Raw genomic sequence first — 18,576 nt, 5'->3', positions numbered from 1 at the left:
ATGTTACCTTTAAATGCCAGCAACTAATTTTGCCTGCACTTCATGTGGCCTATTAACTGGTGATTTATCTTCTGTTTTCTTTTCAAAGTTGCTGTGATAAAGTGGTTAAGTGACATTGTAACATTGTAGCTGCAATGCGAGTTGGCTGTTTGAGTAGGTGTGTACATACATGCTGGCCTCCTTAATTAATAATAATGATAATAATAAAATGCATGACATTGCTAAAAGGCTTGTTAAACTTATGGCAGACATGTTCAGTGTCTGCATTTGCACGTTTCCTATTTATTTTGGTAGTATATGCTTGCAGTAAAGCAAGAAGTTAAAAAATACCTTTTGCACTAGCCTGCCAAGCCCAGACCTTTTGTCTTTGCCAATGCTTTTCCTCACTGAGGCATACTTCAACAAGCTGTAGTTTGTGGAACGTTTTCTTCCACTGACAAAAGAGACACCATGTCTGCATAGTACTGCCCCTGCTACACTTTCAGAAAGATCGAATTATTGATTCTAGATGGTATTTTCTAGCCAAAATAAGAAATACAATGCAAAACGGGGCCCTTTCTGGCAGATTTTTCCTGATTTTGGCTGTGTTTACCTGCATAAATTCTGCCTTCTAGTGGCACGAGGAATCTGTGTGCAGAAAGACTGAGGGGGATTCCAGGTGTTGCGGCTTTTAATCGAGCGGGGCAATATCGCTCATAGGGATATCACTTTGCCCGACTTGTCATTGGATACCCAGGCGGCCTGAGTCAGGCCCTTCTTATGAGTTACCTGGAAAGTGGGCAATATTTCCCTCACCCGACCGGTAATTCCTTTCTTACAGACTTTCACACACAGATTTCACCTGTTTTCAGCTTCTGAAATCTCAGTGTTTAGGTAAACAACTCATAATTTTGATGGGGCCAATAACTGCTGTTAACTTTTCCACTGGAATTAGGAGGGAACTCGGAATGCAGGCCTTAGTGAGCTTTTAACCTCTTCGCTGCTGATGACGAGCACATGGTCGTGTGCAGATGATGAGCTGAGTTCGTCATGTAACGCGGCTTTTTCAAATTTGCCGCACACAGCGGGAAAAGGCGCCGCAGCGATGCGGTTAAGACCACAGAATTCTGAAGGTTTTAGCAAGTAAATCATGAAATCTGATGGACGCCAGTGACCGGAGGATGCCTTTCTGCATGGTACCTAGGGGTTGATTCCTTGGCTCCTTTCATTGGTGGGACTTTGGGTCTTTCGGAAGCAAATTTCCCCTTGCACCAGATGTGGGTTCTAGGAAGTCAAACTGACCTTTTATTACTGAGCCTCCAAGCTACTTGTGCACTCATTGCCAGCTTAGACTTGTCAAAAGTATTATCTGTGGGTACAAATGTTAGCTCCTCATTCACGGAATCCGAATCTTTGAATATTTACACACAGAGAGGGAATTTTGAGGAAAATCTTTTTGTATGGTGGATTTTCTGCAGTCATTAATTTAGGTTTGGCAGTGGAAACATGGGTGTTATCAGTAGAGAAGTAGGGTTTGGCCACTGGGAAGCAATTGAAGATCCACAAAGTCATAACTATCATTTATCACCACAAGGTGATTTTTCACCCAATTTCCACAACAACACTTATACCTGTATTCTGAGGTCAAGAATATATCCAATATCAGACATCTTGCACCCGATGTTGTAATGCGAATAGGGCAACATTTAGCTACTCTAAGGATTTTTCCTTGCATAAAGTACTTCAAGTATAACCTCGATGAACTTGTATAGGGAAAGAGGAGAGTAATGGAGAAAAGGTGTAGCAATACCACTTCCAGAAATGCATCCCCTTTTTAATCTCATTCATTTGGTATGGGGGTAGTAGAAACGCTGCAGGGTAACACAGCGCTGTCTAAACACAGAATTCTCCAGTACACTTTTACTACAAGAGATTCTCTGCCAGTTAGAATAGGCAACTTAATGCCAAAATGACAGCACCCTGTATTTTATAGTGTTGTAGTAGTAGAGATCTCAGTCCTTGAAAAGATGGAAGACACATTTATCTACATTTACATTTCAACCATACCTTTCAACCAGCAGAAAAGCCATCAATTTAGGACTTTACTCAGAAACCTATGATGTTTTTAGGAGTAGGTGTGAGATTTTTGTACTTTTCGGTGAATTCCAAAAATGATGATAAAAATCATCGGCATAACCCTTGTAAACGTGCTCTTTTTTCTTGGATGAGCCAAATATCTGCAATGTGCAGGCCTAGGTTGTATCTCCAACAACTGTAGTTATCCAGTAAGAGTGGCATGAACCATAGGCAACTGCAGCTGGGGGTCTGATTGATGCACATCCTTCTGTTGAATGCAGGAGTCCTGGGCGCATGACCTCCGCAAGGTTCGAGACCAGATGACGAAGTTTGTGGATGACACCATGAGGGAAACAGCGGAGCCATTCCTTTATGTTGACGAGGTGAGTGAATGCAGTTACTTAGGGTAAACACTACTTTCTAATTCCAGTGTTGGACTTTTGGGATAGCCTAATATATTCTGAGTGTTGTAGTATTATTTTGCTTCCATTAATCTAATTAGACCTATTTAAATGAAATCAATGAATAGTTTAGGACTGGTAATGAATTAGTATGTAATGACTTGGAATGAAGTGGTCACGGTGCAATGCCTTCCTGTACAATGAGAATGCCATGAAGGACATAGCTGAAAGAGCTTTAAGACCTATGCAGCATTGCATAAGACTTCTAATCGTATTAATTGATGATTAGCTTCAGTGGTGTCTTACATGGAGTAACTGTGGCACTACAACAGGCAGGACCGTCTTTTGCACCACCACACAACTCAAGTATACTTGCATGCTATCTTTAAATACTTGCATGCTGTCTTTTCACCATTGCCTACCTGTTGTTGTTGTGGAGCCTGATACAGTTCTTGTTTCTTATTGTACACCTTTTGTTTTCCTTCAGTTTCTCACATACCTCTTTTCCAAAGAAAACAGTCTTTGGGATGAAAAATACAGTGAGATATCACCTCAGGACATGAATAACCCTTTGTCGCATTACTGGATCAATTCTTCCCATAACACGTAAGTTGCTTTAACACCTCATGTTCACTCAAGCATAAAGAAATCATAGCAGCATATTTAATATTTACTTATTTATTTGGTTTGTTAATTGCAACATTCCCTAAGAAAATGGTCTCTTGGTGCGGGGACTCAGAAGGAAGAGAAGTCTGAGAGCCCCAGGGCATGAAGTGCCTTAAATTGAATAAACATGTTTCTAGTTCCTTGTGGGAAGAAAAAAATGTTTTGTTTCCAGGTTTGGGGACAAACCCACAGTTTTTAAGCCTGTGCAACAAAAGCGGAACTGCCTGTGCCCTGATCTTTGGAAGTGTGGGTTGAAAATGAATTGGTAAGAGGATAGGCAGCAATTCCTAGCAAGACATAGCTCCTGAGTTAGTGGTCCAATGGGTGGTGGGAGAGAAAATTACCTATTGTCTTAATAGATTGGAATGTTCTGCTTGTCTGCATTTAGTGAATGAAGAAAGACCTCAGGCCAGAGTTAACTGCCTTTTGTTAATGAGTCCATACTAAAGAGCTATCTTGCAGCATGGATTTGGTGTCAAAGACTTGTTTTGGCTAGTAGGAAGCAGACTTGAACATCTGATTAGTTTGGAACTAGATGTGAAAATAAACATGATGCAGTTTTCACATTTTTCCTGATTTTCAGAAAGTTCTCTCCAAGTCTTCATAAGAGAGATAAGGAGTTCCAGGAAGTTGAACCCTGTAGATTGAAGGTTCATCCACTACATCCATTTTCAGGGCCGATTCACAAAGGGACTTAAATGCAGTGAAGTTATGAGTGCAGAGTCTCTGTACCCATGGCAGTCTCTCTGCATTAGAAGCGGAATCTCTACACTTGGGGTAGAATCACCGAACTGCAGTTCTCAGTGCAAACATTCTGCCAGAGTGCTGAAACTCCGCACTCTTAACTTTACTACACGTACATCCCTTCTTGAATCAGGACCTCAGTGTTCAGAATGGAATTTAGCTTCAGTGAATGGTGAATCCTGATAAACAAAATCATGCTGGGTAAAACAATAGGATTAGAGAGAATAACTGGTAACAAGTCCAAGGCTGATATAGCAGGAGGGTGTTACTTCCTTCTATTTTGTCCTAGTATTTGAATGAGCAGATAAGGAGGACATAGATGCTGTTGGGATAATGAGTGAGGTTGAAATCAGATCATTAGCCACAGCAACTTTGTGTCAAAAGATTAGGAATACTAGGAAACATATGAGGGTACAGAGACAGAAGTAAGAGTTTCAGTAACAAGGGTAGACATGATGGGGTTAAGCTAAAATCATTGGAAACTTGTTTAGTTTTTTTTACAGATCAACAAATAAAATGCTGTTGTTAAAGCATTTATACTTAACTAAATCATCCAAAAGATAAGAGTGACACAGAGAGCACGGGGGGCATCAATGAGCACATCTCAAAACTGTCAATTATGAAAGAAGCTCCATGTGACACAACTTCTTATTGGGTTTAACTCAACACATGGACAGGCCCATCTGTTTGCCTGAAAAATAATTTTTATTCAAAAGAAATGGCCCTGTCCATGCGTGTGCTTCATGGTACATCACAGCACTGACTAATAGAAATCATGTGATACATTTACATCTTTTTCGTTTACAGTTGTACCAAATTTAATGATTCATTCATTTCATTTTGCTATTAAGAACGTTCAATGTACTTGGGTCAACACTTTCCACAAACATTTAAAATTGTAATGAGTTCTCGGTTTTATCAAATTCCTCTAATTAACTTCTTTTGCCAGTATAAACATATTTAGCTAGTATTATACTTATACTTCCATTGATACTACTGTTTTATCTGTTCACCACCGTACCTCTTTTTCTGGGTTGATATAACCATCACTTATCAATTATCCCATCCTACTGAACTACTTGAAAAATATATGAGACTAGCAGCCCGTCCCGACGTTGTCCGGGAGCAAAAGGCTGCTTCAGGGCCGCAGCCCGTCCCGACGTTGTTCGGGGTCCCCTGGAGCGCAACCGCCACCTTCAGGGCCCCCAATCAGCCAAACTGCCACCTTCATGGCCCCCAATAATCCGCACACAGTTCACCGCTCCTCCCCGCGCTAACGGGCCACTCCTCCCTGCGCTTCACTTAGCCGCACACGTTCCACCTACTCCCAGCACTTCACTGAGCCGCACACGTTCCGCCTCCTCCCAGCGCTACTGTGCTTCACCTACCTCAGCCCGACTTCACCGCTCCTCGTTCCGCCTCCTCCCATTGCTTCAGTCAGCCGCACACGTTCCGCACCTACCTCAGCCCGACTTCACCGCTCCTCGTTCCGCCTCCTCCCATTGCTTCAGTCAGCCGCACACGTTCCGCTCCTCCCCGCGCTTCATCTATCTCAGCCCGACTTCACCGCTGCTGTCCGCCTCTCCTTCCCGCGCTAGATGATGTCAGCACGCACGTCCACGTTGTTTGCTCACACGGCCGGCGCTACTTCTTAGGCACTACTTTTTTTTATTGTTTATTTTTTAAATAACGTTTTTTTTTTTATAGCCTATGTCCATCTACAGGACCTCCCCTTTCCAACGCTGTATTGGGTGTTGCGATTGGTTGTGTACTTTTCGAGTTTACCTGGCTCAAAGGACACAGTTCTCTCTTTATAATAGTAGTATAGATTGGAGCCTTTGTATTACTTGATTTAAGGAAACAGCTCTCAAGGCAGAAATATTGCACCAATTTGACTCCCAAAAAGTTTGAAATGGCTTTTCTATAACCTTGGTACAGTTGATTATTCTATCTGATATGAGGAAATATATTTTTAGTCAAAGTTTGATGTTTGTAAGGGCTTCTGGGTAAGAAAACCTTGTGACATCCACAACTACCCACATTGTGAAAACAGGGTGCTTTTCAGTGGAAACATTCAATGTGTCCCTGATGTGTTTTGTGCCTTTTCCCATTATGTACAATCAACAAGGAAGATTTCTAATACTAATGTGTTCTTTTCAAGAGATATATGTTCTCTAAAGTAAAGACTACAGTTCAATACCTGAGTTTTCTATTAAATAGCTATTTATTCAAAATTATTCAAAAATGAACACCATTTATATTTTAGTGCGCATTTCAGGTTATATTCTTAACCAGTAATGAATGTTAGGACACAAAAACAGTAAAAAACTTCAACCATATCATCACTCTTCAGACATATCACATTCAAACCACTTTCATTCACACATCCATAAAATACACACAAACTGGAACTAAGTGAACCAGTTGCAAGAATATCGGGTCAACTATAAGGTTAAACAGCAATTCTTAAATTTGCAAAAAATACACCCCTGTCATTTCAATTTTTGTTAAATCGCTGTCAAGAACTTATAACACTAATGGGTGTAAACAAACAAAGCTTAGTGCCAAATAACTAGGCACCAGAGTATCAAAAGTTGACCCCACATGGTCTACGTGTTTCGAATCCTTATTAATGACACGATTCTCTTCAGGACCATAGAACGCTCTGCAGAGGAATCAAAAGGAAGAAAAACAAATACCAAATCTCAGTTTGTAATTCAGTGTTGCAATACCCACAAAAACCTCGAGAGCACTACTACACAAAAACCACAGCTTCAGCTTACCAGTCAGAAGAAAAATGAAGAGTTTTTTGAAAAATAAGATGGCTCGTACATGGAATGAGAAAGGAATAGAGAAACATTGAGAAAAAGGGGGGTATTAGTCACACTACTAAATGACAAGTACATGATGCACGTCCTTGGTGTCATGGAAAGCTTACCGGGCGGGTTTCTAATTGGACTCGGGAGACGGTTCCAACAGGCTTGACCTAGTAGTCGCAGCGTCGAGGATTTAATCACCACGCCGCGCTGTAAAAATAAAGTCGGCGGTCGCCGAATTTAGAATCAAATGGGCTGTAGTCTGAAGTAACAAGAGGGTAGCTGGTCTGGGGGAGGCTGGGTAATGTAGTCTCAATGGCGCGAGAGCTGTAATCAGAGTACGGGGCGATCAGATGGAATTCTGGTCTTACTCGAATGAATTAGTTTTACAGACCTCCAAATCTGGGGGTGAATCATGTTGCATAGCCTATGTGGACTTATGTTGTGAAATCCTTTGGCGGATTTCCTGATTGGATTTATACAGACATATCCCACGTTTGCATTTAAAAAAGAAAATTGTATCGCCAACTATGTAGTAAGAGCAGCCCTCCCAAAGGAACCACAACCCACCTTAAGACAACATTACCCAGCCTCCCGAGGGCCGTGCATGCGCAACTCGTGGCGTGTTGCCATTGACGAATTGTTTGCCCATGGCGAGACTAGTCTTCCTGACGGTAAGCACCCGTTCCCCCAGACCAGCTACCCACTTGTTAGTTCGGACTACGGCCCATTTGATTCTAAATTCGGCGACCGCCGACTTTGTTTTTACAGCGCAGCGTGGTGATTAAATCCTCGACGCTGCGACTACTAGTCAAGCCTGTTGGAACCGTCTCCCAAGTCCAATTAGAAACCCGCCCGGTAAGCTTTCCATGACTGATCCGCTCTGAACACGAAATATTTTGCGAATCCACGAAGCGCATATATTCTAAACCATATGCTTGTGGTTCATTCAGGTTACAACGGCCTGCTGCGCCTACATTGAAGATCATACCACTGTGATACAGGGACAATTGCTACTCCCTTTGAAGTAATCCATGTGGATTTATGACACCAAGGACGTGCATCATGTACTTGTCATTTAGTAGTGTGACTAATACCCCCCTTTTTTCTCGATGTTTCTCTATTCCTTTCTCATTCCATGTAGGAGCCATCTCATTTTTCAAAAAACTCTTAATTTTTCTTCTGATTGGTAAGCTGAAGCTGTGGTTTTTGTGTAGTAGTGCTCTCGAGGTTTTTGTGGGTATTGCAACACTGAATTACACACTGAGATTTGGTCTTTGTTTTTCTTCCTTTTGTTTCCTCTGCAGAGCGTTCTATGGTCCTGAAGAGAATCCGGTCATTAATAAGGATTCAAAACGAGTAGAGTGTGTGGGGTCAACTTTTGATACTCTGGTGCCTAGTTATTTGGCACTAAGCTTTGTTTGTTTACACCCATTAGTGTTATAAGTTCTTGACAGCGATTTAACAAAGAGTGAAATGACAGGGGTGTATTTTTTGCAAATTTAAGAATTGCTGTTTAACCTTATAGTTGACCCGATATTCTTGCAACTGGTTCACTTAGTTCCAGTTTGTGTGTATTTTATGGATGTGTGAATGAAAGTGGTTTGAATGTGATATGTCTGAAGAGTGATGATATGGTTGAAGTTTTTTACTGTTTTTGTGTCCTAACTTTCAGTACTGGTTAAGAATATAACCTGAAATGTCGCACTAAAATATAAATGGTGTTCATTTTTGAATAATTTTGAATAAATAGCTATTTAATAGCAACCTCAGGTATTGAACTGTCGTCTTTACTTTAGAGAAGATATATCTCTTGAAAAGATATGGCAATCTTCCTTGTTGATTGTACTTTTGAGGCTCAGCCTTACTGATTAGAGCCAGCCCAATTTTGTTATTAGTTTTCCTATTATGGACATTAGATTCAATAACAAAAATTGGGTCCCATTCTCATGTGGCGACATTTGTGAATGCTGGGTGGTTGGAGTTTTGCGGATCATAACAGATGCCAGAAATTTCAGTCACAAAATGGAAATATATGAGTGATCTTAACCATGTTTGCAAACTTTGGAGTATTGCAGGGCATTGTGGAAAAAAGGATTGGGATCAATGCAAGTTAAAGAACCTTGGACACTTCTGAGTTTTCAGTTCTTATAAAATGTGAAGGGTTGTTACTGTACTTTCGAAGTGAAATTACTATTTGCATGGGTTGGTTTTGCACCTCCAGAAGTGCTAATTTCAAAGCCAACCTCTACACACATATGGCTTGCTGATGTCTCAACAAGCTACACAAATAAAAATAAGCTTTGACTACGTTTTTTCTACCTGTAAAGTACCTGCCTCCCTCGACATTCTCAGCGTTGCTGAACACATGCCACGTAAACCTTTACTAACAGCTCCCGATGAAAACCATGTGAGGGTCAGGAACGAGTGTCTTTTATGAGCCTTTAGCACACTTGTTGTACTACATCGAACTCCTTCCAGTTTGTGGTTGTGAGTTGAGGTGTGTCCAATGATGCCTCAAGGCCTTGATTCCTCGAACTGAGCGAGCATATCTACCTTTGAAACTAAGGTAAACATGCTAGAGAAGACCAGCCTACGTTCCCTAAAGGGCATGTCCAAAATGACTATGGAAGTTTATTTGTGGGACACAGGATACTCAGTAGGTCAATCCGACCCATATGTGTAGTGTTGGGTGCAGAGTTCTGTGTAATGTTATGTGTATTTGTTAACCATGTTATTATCTGGGAGGGTATACTGCCACTGTTGCAGAAGCAGTCATTGGCTCCCCTAGCTGAAGAGACAAATCTTCAACTTATGAAATTCAAAGAAATGGCACAGATTTGTAGAGGTGGTTTGTTCCAGTCTTTCAGTGCAAGGTAGAAGGCACTACTGAATGTTCTGGTGCTGCATATGGGATGTGTGCGAGTAGTAGTCTTGCTCACCATAGGTGTCTGGAAGGTTGTTGAAATCTGAGGTATTTGTTGAGGTGTGCTTGACAGTGTTGTGTACGGCTTTGAATGTGTGTGTGAGGAGTTTGTATAGAGATTGCTTGTGGATGAGGAGCCAGTGAAGCTCATTGAGGTGCGGAGTGATGTGCATGCATGGTTGGATGTTGAGGATGAGCCTGGCTGCAGAATTCTGTGTAGTATGAAGGCATTGGGTTAGTTGAGTGAGGGATTAATTGAGTATTAGGGTGAGTGTGGCACTGATGGAGTCCTTGGATGAAGATGAAGTGACAACATGTGTATCTGTACTACTTTGACAATCTACCTTCTATATATGTGATATCCCTATGAAAGGACTCCAAGTTTAAGCTATACCTACTTATTCATTTTTCTCTTGCCTTGAAGTCCCTGACTAATCCTATTTACTTGTCAAGTGAACCTTTTCTAGGGCCGTCAGCGGCAGCCACTTGAGACTGAAGAAGACGTGTCTTTCATGCGTCTTTAGCACACTCGCTGTGTAAATCCAACTTGTGGATGCAAGTTGGGGGGTGTCCTGGAATGCTTCAAGGCCTAGATTCCGTAAATGGGTTGAGCTAATCTACCTTTGAGGCTAAATATGCTGGGGAAGAGTATCCAAAATTCCTTAACTAGCACTTTTAAAAAATCTAACGGTTATGCTGCACCCAATACTCTCTGACAACGTAGACTATGTTCTGTCTACCGTTATATGCAGAGAAGTAACTAATGTAATTGTCTTGTGACAAACAGAACATCTATCTTGTTCAGATAGTGCATAAAAGTATCTAGCAGGCCATAAGCAAGACCACGATTTTCTCAACTAGAAGAAACAATTTGAAAGGCTTCTTGCCTAGTGAAGTAGTGACCCAAGGAAGGAGCGTGTATCCATGCACCGCCATTGAAAGATAACTATTAGGACAGATCTACCTCAATCAGTTTCCCAATTACCTCACTTTTGTATAGCACCACATAAAGCAAGTTGAAAGCATAGGCCTAGGTGAGACGAACACTGGAAACAATAACAAGTCTCCTACCTCTTTCTTTGCTTAGAGCAGACCCAACAATAACAACCTGGTTGAGTTTCTTTTGCTGTTGCATGAATGCGGTCAGCAAGCTGCTGATAATATAGCCTTTTCACGTCCTCTGCAGCTGATGAAGTGGAGGCTACTCCCTCTGCAGCATCAAGACTTTCAATAAAAGTCAAGGAAAGACATTGATCTTCCTGTAGTGGTCTGACAGTAAACAACGTACATGTGGTATGTTGCCAGCTGGATCAGTTGTGTAACCACCTTTTGTACCATGTGGGAGTACCTGGTCATTCTATCCCATTACACCCACATACATTTTGTAATCAAGTATATAGGTGGGTTTGTGAACTTCAGTCAACAGACCCCTGTACGTGACCAGGGAACTACTCTCATCATGGATTGTAGTGACTATGTACACATCCCGCCTAGCAGAGAATTTGCAGTGAGATGTTTCTAGCATCTCTGGGAATCAATTGCAGTGACATTTACCTGTACCATATGCCACAATGCCATCTTTATACAGCTCTCTGAACAACTCTACACCTGTATTTAAGGTATCCACATAAAGATTATAACACTTATGAAGGGTGGTTGGGCAAGCTCCAATGCAATATTTGACATGATCCTATCATGGAAGGGCAACCTACAGGATTTAGGGGGGATCCCTTCCCTGTATACACTTGCAGGCTGTATACATAACCAGTTGAGTGCTCCCACAACATGTACATATATTGATGCCATAACAAGCTCTTTTATTCTGTATGTACTGCCTAAATTGCAGCCGCTGCTAAAGCTAAACTGATCAATGCTCATGACCGGAATTAAGATGGGTATTACTCAAACCGTTAAAGTTGAGAAGTAGCGTTTAGCACTGGGAAACACTGGTTGGGAAGCCATGAGCTTTATACATCTGATTGATTGATGGGACTTTTTGATTAGTTTGTGCGCCATCCCCATTTTGAACATAAGGCCCAGCCATTTCTTCAACTCCCCAAGTAAAGTGGGAGTGCCCTAGAATGATGCCAAAAAGTGCCCCCATTCTCCTTCAGAAACTGTTTGTCACGCAAATTTGTTTGGTGCAGAATTTCCTCACGGAAGACAACATCCAGAAAGAGATGGACATAATCAGTCAATGAAACTTTGCTGTGTGGACTTTGCATTTAGTGTCTGCAATGAATGAGGGAATTCGGGGCTTGGAGGCCAAGAGAACACTCTGTGTGTGTTTGCTGTCACACATGCCTACTCTCTGGGTAGGTCTACCCTGCTACTGTCTCTTCACTGTACAGAATGTGTTTGTGAAGGGATGCTGACGCACATGTTTGTTCTCTGGGTAGGTCTACCCTGCAGCTCTCTCTCCACTGCATGGATTGTATTTGCGAAGGGACATCACAACTGCCATGACCATGTGGCCTCAGAATCACTGGAAGACGAGTGATCACAGTGGCACTCCACGGACTGAAAAATTACTTTCAGATTCTGCTCCATTTTGTATCTCCCTCTAGTGCTGTCTCACGATTTTATCCAGCTGCAAAGCTGTCCTTTGTATCTCAAGGTAGGGCGAGGGCAGCACTCACTCACAGAGGTACCATCTCTATTCACTGTAAAAACCTGTGTAAAAGCTTCCTCCTGAAACACTTTGCCCTACGTAGAAGGCAGGAGTATGGTACTAAATCAGTGGGTGATTGAGTGCATCTGTGAGATGTGTGTGTAAAATTTAAAAAGTACTTAGCTTATTGATGGGTGGGTGTGTGCATTTGTGAGATGTGTGTGACAAAGTGTAAAAGCAAAAAAACACAAAAGCCCATAGCTTATCGATGCTGCTGTAGCCTCTCCAAAAGCACCAAAAAAAGACAAAATAAAACAAGGTATTTCTTCAGATTGCCCCTTATGCAAAAACACAACATACTTCATGGGACAAGTGGAGCAATGCTGCAAATAAAGGTGCTGCCCTGCCTCACCTAGGGGGAGCTGAAGTTCACCATATCTTAGAATTCGTGAAGTTCTGCTCTTTCCGTGTACTACCATAGTGTGTGCTGCCTTGCACGGTTGTATGATGTTACAACGAATTCCGTTGCAACGCATGCCTTTACCACGCATGCGTTACACCGGAATTCCTTTCCCACGCATCTCCTTTACCACGAAAATGCCTTTAACACGCACATTTTTACAACGTTTTTCGTTGTGAAACTATGCATGTTATTGGCATTTTTATGTTAAAGGATATCTCCTATAACTGTAAATTAACCCTTATATTTTTCCCCTGTGAAACCACCCCCTCATTCCTCCTTACCTCTCTACGTCCTCTTCTTTCCAATCCCTTCCGACGTGACGTTTCACGTCGTTTAGAGGAAACGGAAATGGTTTTCTGTTTCCTCTAACGACGCTGTTTGCCTCCACATTTCTTCATCTTTCTGAATCAGGTGAGTTTCTTTTGGGGGGGGAGACCCCCCAACCCCCCTTTATTTAACCCACGGTTTTTTTTGGTGGTGGGGCAAGACCCCCCAAGCCCCCCCCCCCCTTTTTTGTTTCCATTTGCACACATGCCTTTACTACGTATCTCGTAGTAAAGGCTTTTCTTGTAACCACGCATGCCTTGTAAAGCATGCATGGTTATGGTTACTCGTGGAAATGACCGCGTTGTAGTGGCCGTTTCCCACCTTGCCCTGGGGCAGGCACCCTCGAGCTATAGTGCAAGGGTGTCTGCATTATGATCAGAATCATTGGTATGTAGGGAGGGGCCCCTTGCTGCATTAAACTACTCGAGGTGTTTTCCTCAAGGTAAATATTAATTTCTCCTTGTAACATCAGCCCCGGGAAGACACTGGATTTTGCCACAAGTCAATGTCTAGATATGATTTTGCATCCAAAACCAAGAATGGATGCACAGGAATGCCCATGCACCACCCATGGAAGGCCTCACTGGCGCAAAGTGATGCAGGGCATCACAAGCGCTGTTACTTTTTTTTAACAGAACAACTCAAATAGCCATTTGCATTGCTTTATAAAATCCCAGCAAGTCTTTTGCACCAGGCATGGGTGAAAAAGGCCACACAGATATGACACAACATCTTTAACAGTCTGGTCCTTATTTATCAAAAGTAGGGAGCACTAAAACATGCCCATTACATGGGCTGTCACACTCCCTGCTGATCCAGTTGACTATGGCCATTTTTGTCCCCCTGGGGTGAGCGATTGTTCAAGTCTGTCTGTAGTTCTTTTCCACTATATTGAAGTTTTGTCTGATGCCATTTTGATGCCCGTTAGGGTCCTCTTGACATCTGTTGACATTTGTAGATTTTTATGGTTGAATATTTTTCTATTGCTCTTTTGGCTTAAGGTAATGTTTTTCTTACATCCTATTGTCTATCTGAGGCACTGCTCACAGGTGATGAATTTGATGCATTGTCCTCTTAACCCCTTCGATGCTTGTGACGGAACCATTCCGTCATCAGTCACGGCTGAGCTGTGCTGATGACGGAATGGTTCCGTCACGACCACACCCTGTTCTGGAATGTCCAGCACAGGGGGAAAAATTCAAGTAGCAGCCAAGGTGTTAACCTCATTTGACACATACTTATGGTTGTGCTGATGTAATGGCCTTCTCTTTCAGCTACCTCACCGGAGATCAAATCAGGAGCGAGTCTTCTCCAGAAGCCTACATCCGTTGCCTTCGGATGGGGTGCCGGTGCATTGAATGTAAGTCCTCCTCTTTGGGGAGCACACTGCATTGTTTGATGTATTTAGAAATGAAAGGCAGAAATGTGAGTCTGTGTTTTTTTTTTTGTAACTCCAAAATTATCTAAGAAACATTAAATGAGCATTTCAAATTATTGTAGATCCATGGAATTAAGGCAGTTATGAATATCAAGTTTTCAGTGCATGGCAAAATATAGATTTAAGATAAATGCAGTTTAGAAACAAGCGTTGTTGTGCTCATCTCTGACACAGACAGCACCACCTTGTAGCAGACTGTCATAAGTGCCAGTGTTGACAATTTGAGTGGACTCAAATAAATGACATAACCTTGGCTAGGATCAGTGCTCAATTTGAGCCAGTGGATTCTGGTGCTGGGCACTGGCACTTAATTGTCAACATTGGCATTTATGACAATCTCCTACAAGGTGATGCTGTCTGTGTTAGAGATGAGCACAACAACGCTTGTTTCTAAACTAACTACATATTAAAATGACTAATACCTGCTGCTCAAGCCATTCATAAGGTCTCCAAGCTGTATTTTGCATCTGTACATTAAAGTGTTTAAATTTTAAATTCTCTTTAAATATATATGAATGCATTTATGGTGTTTTGTTCATTTATGATTGTATTTGCAATTGAATAAAGATTTTATGATATGATGATGACTAATGCCTGCTGCCCAAGCCATTCTCATTGCTTTTGGTGCAAGGAATAGTATAAAGTGTCACACTTGTAGGAGTGTGACGGTCAGTAGTTGTGGTGGTATGACGTTGGCACTGCTGGCAGAGGCAATGAGTAGTGCACACAGCAGTGGCCTCTTATGGAAGGCCCTTGGGAAGTATTTTCTTTAAACAAATTAAGCACTGGCTAGGACATGATCATTCCTCCAAAGCAACGGTCAACAGATCAGAATACAGCATGCCACATTAGTCATCAGGATATTTTCATGCAAAGCACTTGCAGGACCCTCCATATCACTAGTATGGTTCTTGATCTAAGGGTTCCGATAGACGCAACTAATTGGTCCACACTATCTTCACGCGACATATATATGAGGGTGACCTCCACATTCTTTCCTTACAGAAGTTGGACATTTGAACACACTAGCACCAGAAATTATAAGGGGTTATCTGAATTTCTATCGGATGAGGTAAAGCTTTATGTGCTGAAATCCTATGGGAGGGGAGAGGTGTGGCGCCGCGGCCAGGGCGACTGATGCTGGAATCTGGGGATCACGGTTCCATCCCCGGCGCCGGCGGCAGATTAGCCCAGCACCATCTGACTCTGGGCATTAGCCTGCTTAATCTTCCCGACGGCCCCCAGCGCCTAGAGACCCTTACGGGTGATTGTTCGCGCTTACTATTAGTGGGAGGATCAAAAAGTGAAATGATGCCATGCCAGCACTGGTTACTCCATACCCTTTGCCTACAACACAAAGAATGTGGGAACAGTCATTTACTTTGACAAATAAAATGTGTATCAAGTGGGACCTTCTTTCAGGGATCATTGGTCCACGGGATCCCTGCTCTCCATCAAACATATCATAGCTCTCCAAGTCACTTGTTATGTTAATGCTGGAATACGGTAATGTGACCTGTCCAGCCCTGCTCAAGACACTAATGGACATGTAACAATGAATACAGTACCAAACAGCATGCTAAGACCCCAACTGGAAGAAATGGGTCCACATAAAAAATCTTCCCCAAGAACGCTCAACTGGGCTTCAGTGACAACTAGGGTCATTGCGGTTACTGGGTGCCTAAGCACTTTCATTGTGTGATCCCGCTGAACTTCAACCACTGAATGCTTTAGACTATTTACACGCTCTACTATTGATGACGCCACGCACGCTCTACTATTGAGGACTCCACGCCTTTCGGCCTGAATATTCCTGCATAGCCTCATTGAACTGGCCTGTCCTCAGAGAGCTTAACCTAGCCAACTAGCCAATAGCCATACGGCGTACATAAACACTATCTTGAAATACATGGATATAACGCCCATTATTGTGCCCTTACATGTTTGCATGGTGCTCTGGAGTGACCGTAAAGAGCAAACTCTGTTCATGAAACAGATTTTGTGTGGTGTCCCATAGGGTTCACTTCTGTTCTCACTTATATCAGTTTCTAAATAGGATTACTGGCCCAGAACGTTTCACACTATAACCTGGAGTTTCAAATGTATGCAGATAATAGCTTTCGCCACATCCAGCTGGGCAGCCAATAAGAACAGAACAATAGCATCACATTTACCTGGAACACACGTAGTTTTGAATGAAGGAGCGATGCCTTTGTTTAATTGTTCAATAATCATAATCCTCAGTATTGGTGGCGAGTAAGCTGAGAGCTTTGTCTCATTTTTGCCCCACTGAACTGGGAGACGCGCAAATGCTAGTCACAAAATCTTTCTTCTGGTCATCAAATCAGCCTGGTGGTGCATTGACATGACCATAGACTGCTGTGGAGGTTTGATTAGGGCGCCTTTGTCCACACTACTTCCTCTAGGAGAGAGATTTCAAAAGTACAGATACTGCAAAATGAAGAAGAAAAGTCGATCACATCCATTTTGGTCAAAATACAACATTCATCCTTCTCATCCTTCTCTCTGCGACTTTTAATGTACGGAGGGTCCTTGGCCCCATACAGTTACTTTATTTTAACCTACATTCCCATCTTTAGCCTGAGATGAAGCTCGGCAACCCGAATTGAGTTTCCTCAGTGAGAACGGTTGTGCGTTGTTACAACGCATGCTTTTACCATGCATGCTTTTACAACGCAGGTTTTTAAACGCAAGTCGTTACAACGACTTGCGTTGGGGGATGCTGGATAGTGAATAGTTTAATTTACTATTCCAACTCCAGTCCCCGTGGATAGCAGGGAAGGTGTTGGATAGTAAATTAAACTATTACCTCTCCTAGAGCGCCCCCAGCACAATTCGTTGTAATGACTTGCGTTGAAAAACCTGCATTGTAAAGGCACTGCGTGGTAAAAGTTGTGTCGTAAAGGATGTTCCCCGTTAGAACCATTGAGGTAAGTTGGTGTGGTTGCCGAGTGCTTCTTAGCAGCCTCCTAGCCTGGTGGTGTTAACAATAGTAAAAACAATAATGTTTAAAGAGGCTGTCCCATAATTTCCTGTAACATTCATGACATCCCCCACCTCCAATGGGGACAGTGGCTTATGAGTGCAGATCAATCGCTGAAGAAGCCCATCGCTGAGTAATCATCAGAAGACTTTGGAAAACCCCAGCATGCATTCTCTGCAGTGGGAGGAAGACTGAAGTGTTAAAGAATTGTATCACCAGAGTGCATCACCACTGCAAAGTAGCATTTGTCACACGCCAGCCACTTTAAGAAATAGATGATGTTAACAAAGCACTGTTGAAGATGCAAGATGAAGTCAAGATACTTGCATGTTGCATGTTACAAGAGACGAGAGCTTAAGAGATCACTCTACCTTGCTGATGAAACAGCACTGGACTCATATATGTGTTATTTTAATTTAATCCGCACAAGAGGCCCACATGACACTTTTAAGCAAAAAGCTTACATTTAAATTTGTATTTTAGTGTCAATGAACAGTGCTGGTATTAGACTACCTTAGTTGTTTTTTATGACAATAAAAATTTAAGCATTTTATTGGTGTGTCTTTTGGAAAATGCAAGATACAAATGATGAGTTGTCTACTTTTGCAGGAACTCAGGCTTTGTGGACAGTCAGGCTTTCATGTAGTTTTTAAATGTTCTTTTATAAAAGCAACTTATTACAGACTATACACACATCACACACATAGGATCTGAATATGACAGCTCATAAAACTGAAAATTGACAATAGACCTAAACATAACAGTTCAACTGAAAAAATATGATTATAATGGGTATAGATATCAGCTGAGCTTGGGTGAGGTTTATGAAGGACTAACAGAAATAGAGCCAGGGTGATACTTATAATAAACAATGAGAACAGAGGCAAGCTCTGATTGGGTGACTGTATTCAATAAAGGTGTAAGAGAAACTACAGGACTCTTGCACTGTAACTGGGCTACTCTACCACTTCACAGAGAGGGGTGGGCTTAAGGCTCCTTGGGGTACAATGGGTTCATTTGTTCATAAATTTAGCGTAACCTCGCCAGATTTCTCTGAGGTGCAGGATCCCCAAGCAAAATCCCTAGAAGAGGTCAATGGCCTAAGGACCATACAGAAGAAGATAT

At 42.2% G+C, this 18,576-nt stretch overlaps 1 protein-coding gene across 2 annotated transcripts in view; it reads left to right on the top strand.

The window, feature by feature from the left end:
* Positions 1-18,576, top strand: part of PLCG2 (phospholipase C gamma 2) — a 448,457-nt gene that overhangs the window by 264,737 nt on the left and 165,144 nt on the right. For both annotated transcript variants that reach the window (XM_086945888.1, XM_086945889.1), the window contains 3 exons: positions 2,337-2,438; positions 2,944-3,062; positions 14,284-14,369. In XM_086945888.1, the coding sequence (XP_086802014.1) occupies positions 2,337-2,438; positions 2,944-3,062; positions 14,284-14,369 (307 nt within the window). The remainder of the gene's footprint in view (positions 1-2,336; positions 2,439-2,943; positions 3,063-14,283; positions 14,370-18,576) is intronic.

Source organism: Lissotriton vulgaris, chromosome 12 (assembly GCF_964263255.1).
Source record: "Lissotriton vulgaris chromosome 12, aLisVul1.2, whole genome shotgun sequence".
Classification (NCBI taxonomy): Eukaryota; Metazoa; Chordata; class Amphibia; order Caudata; family Salamandridae; genus Lissotriton; species Lissotriton vulgaris.
Note: the sequence above shows the minus strand (reverse complement) of the source record. Positions and strands in the feature narration are given on the sequence as shown.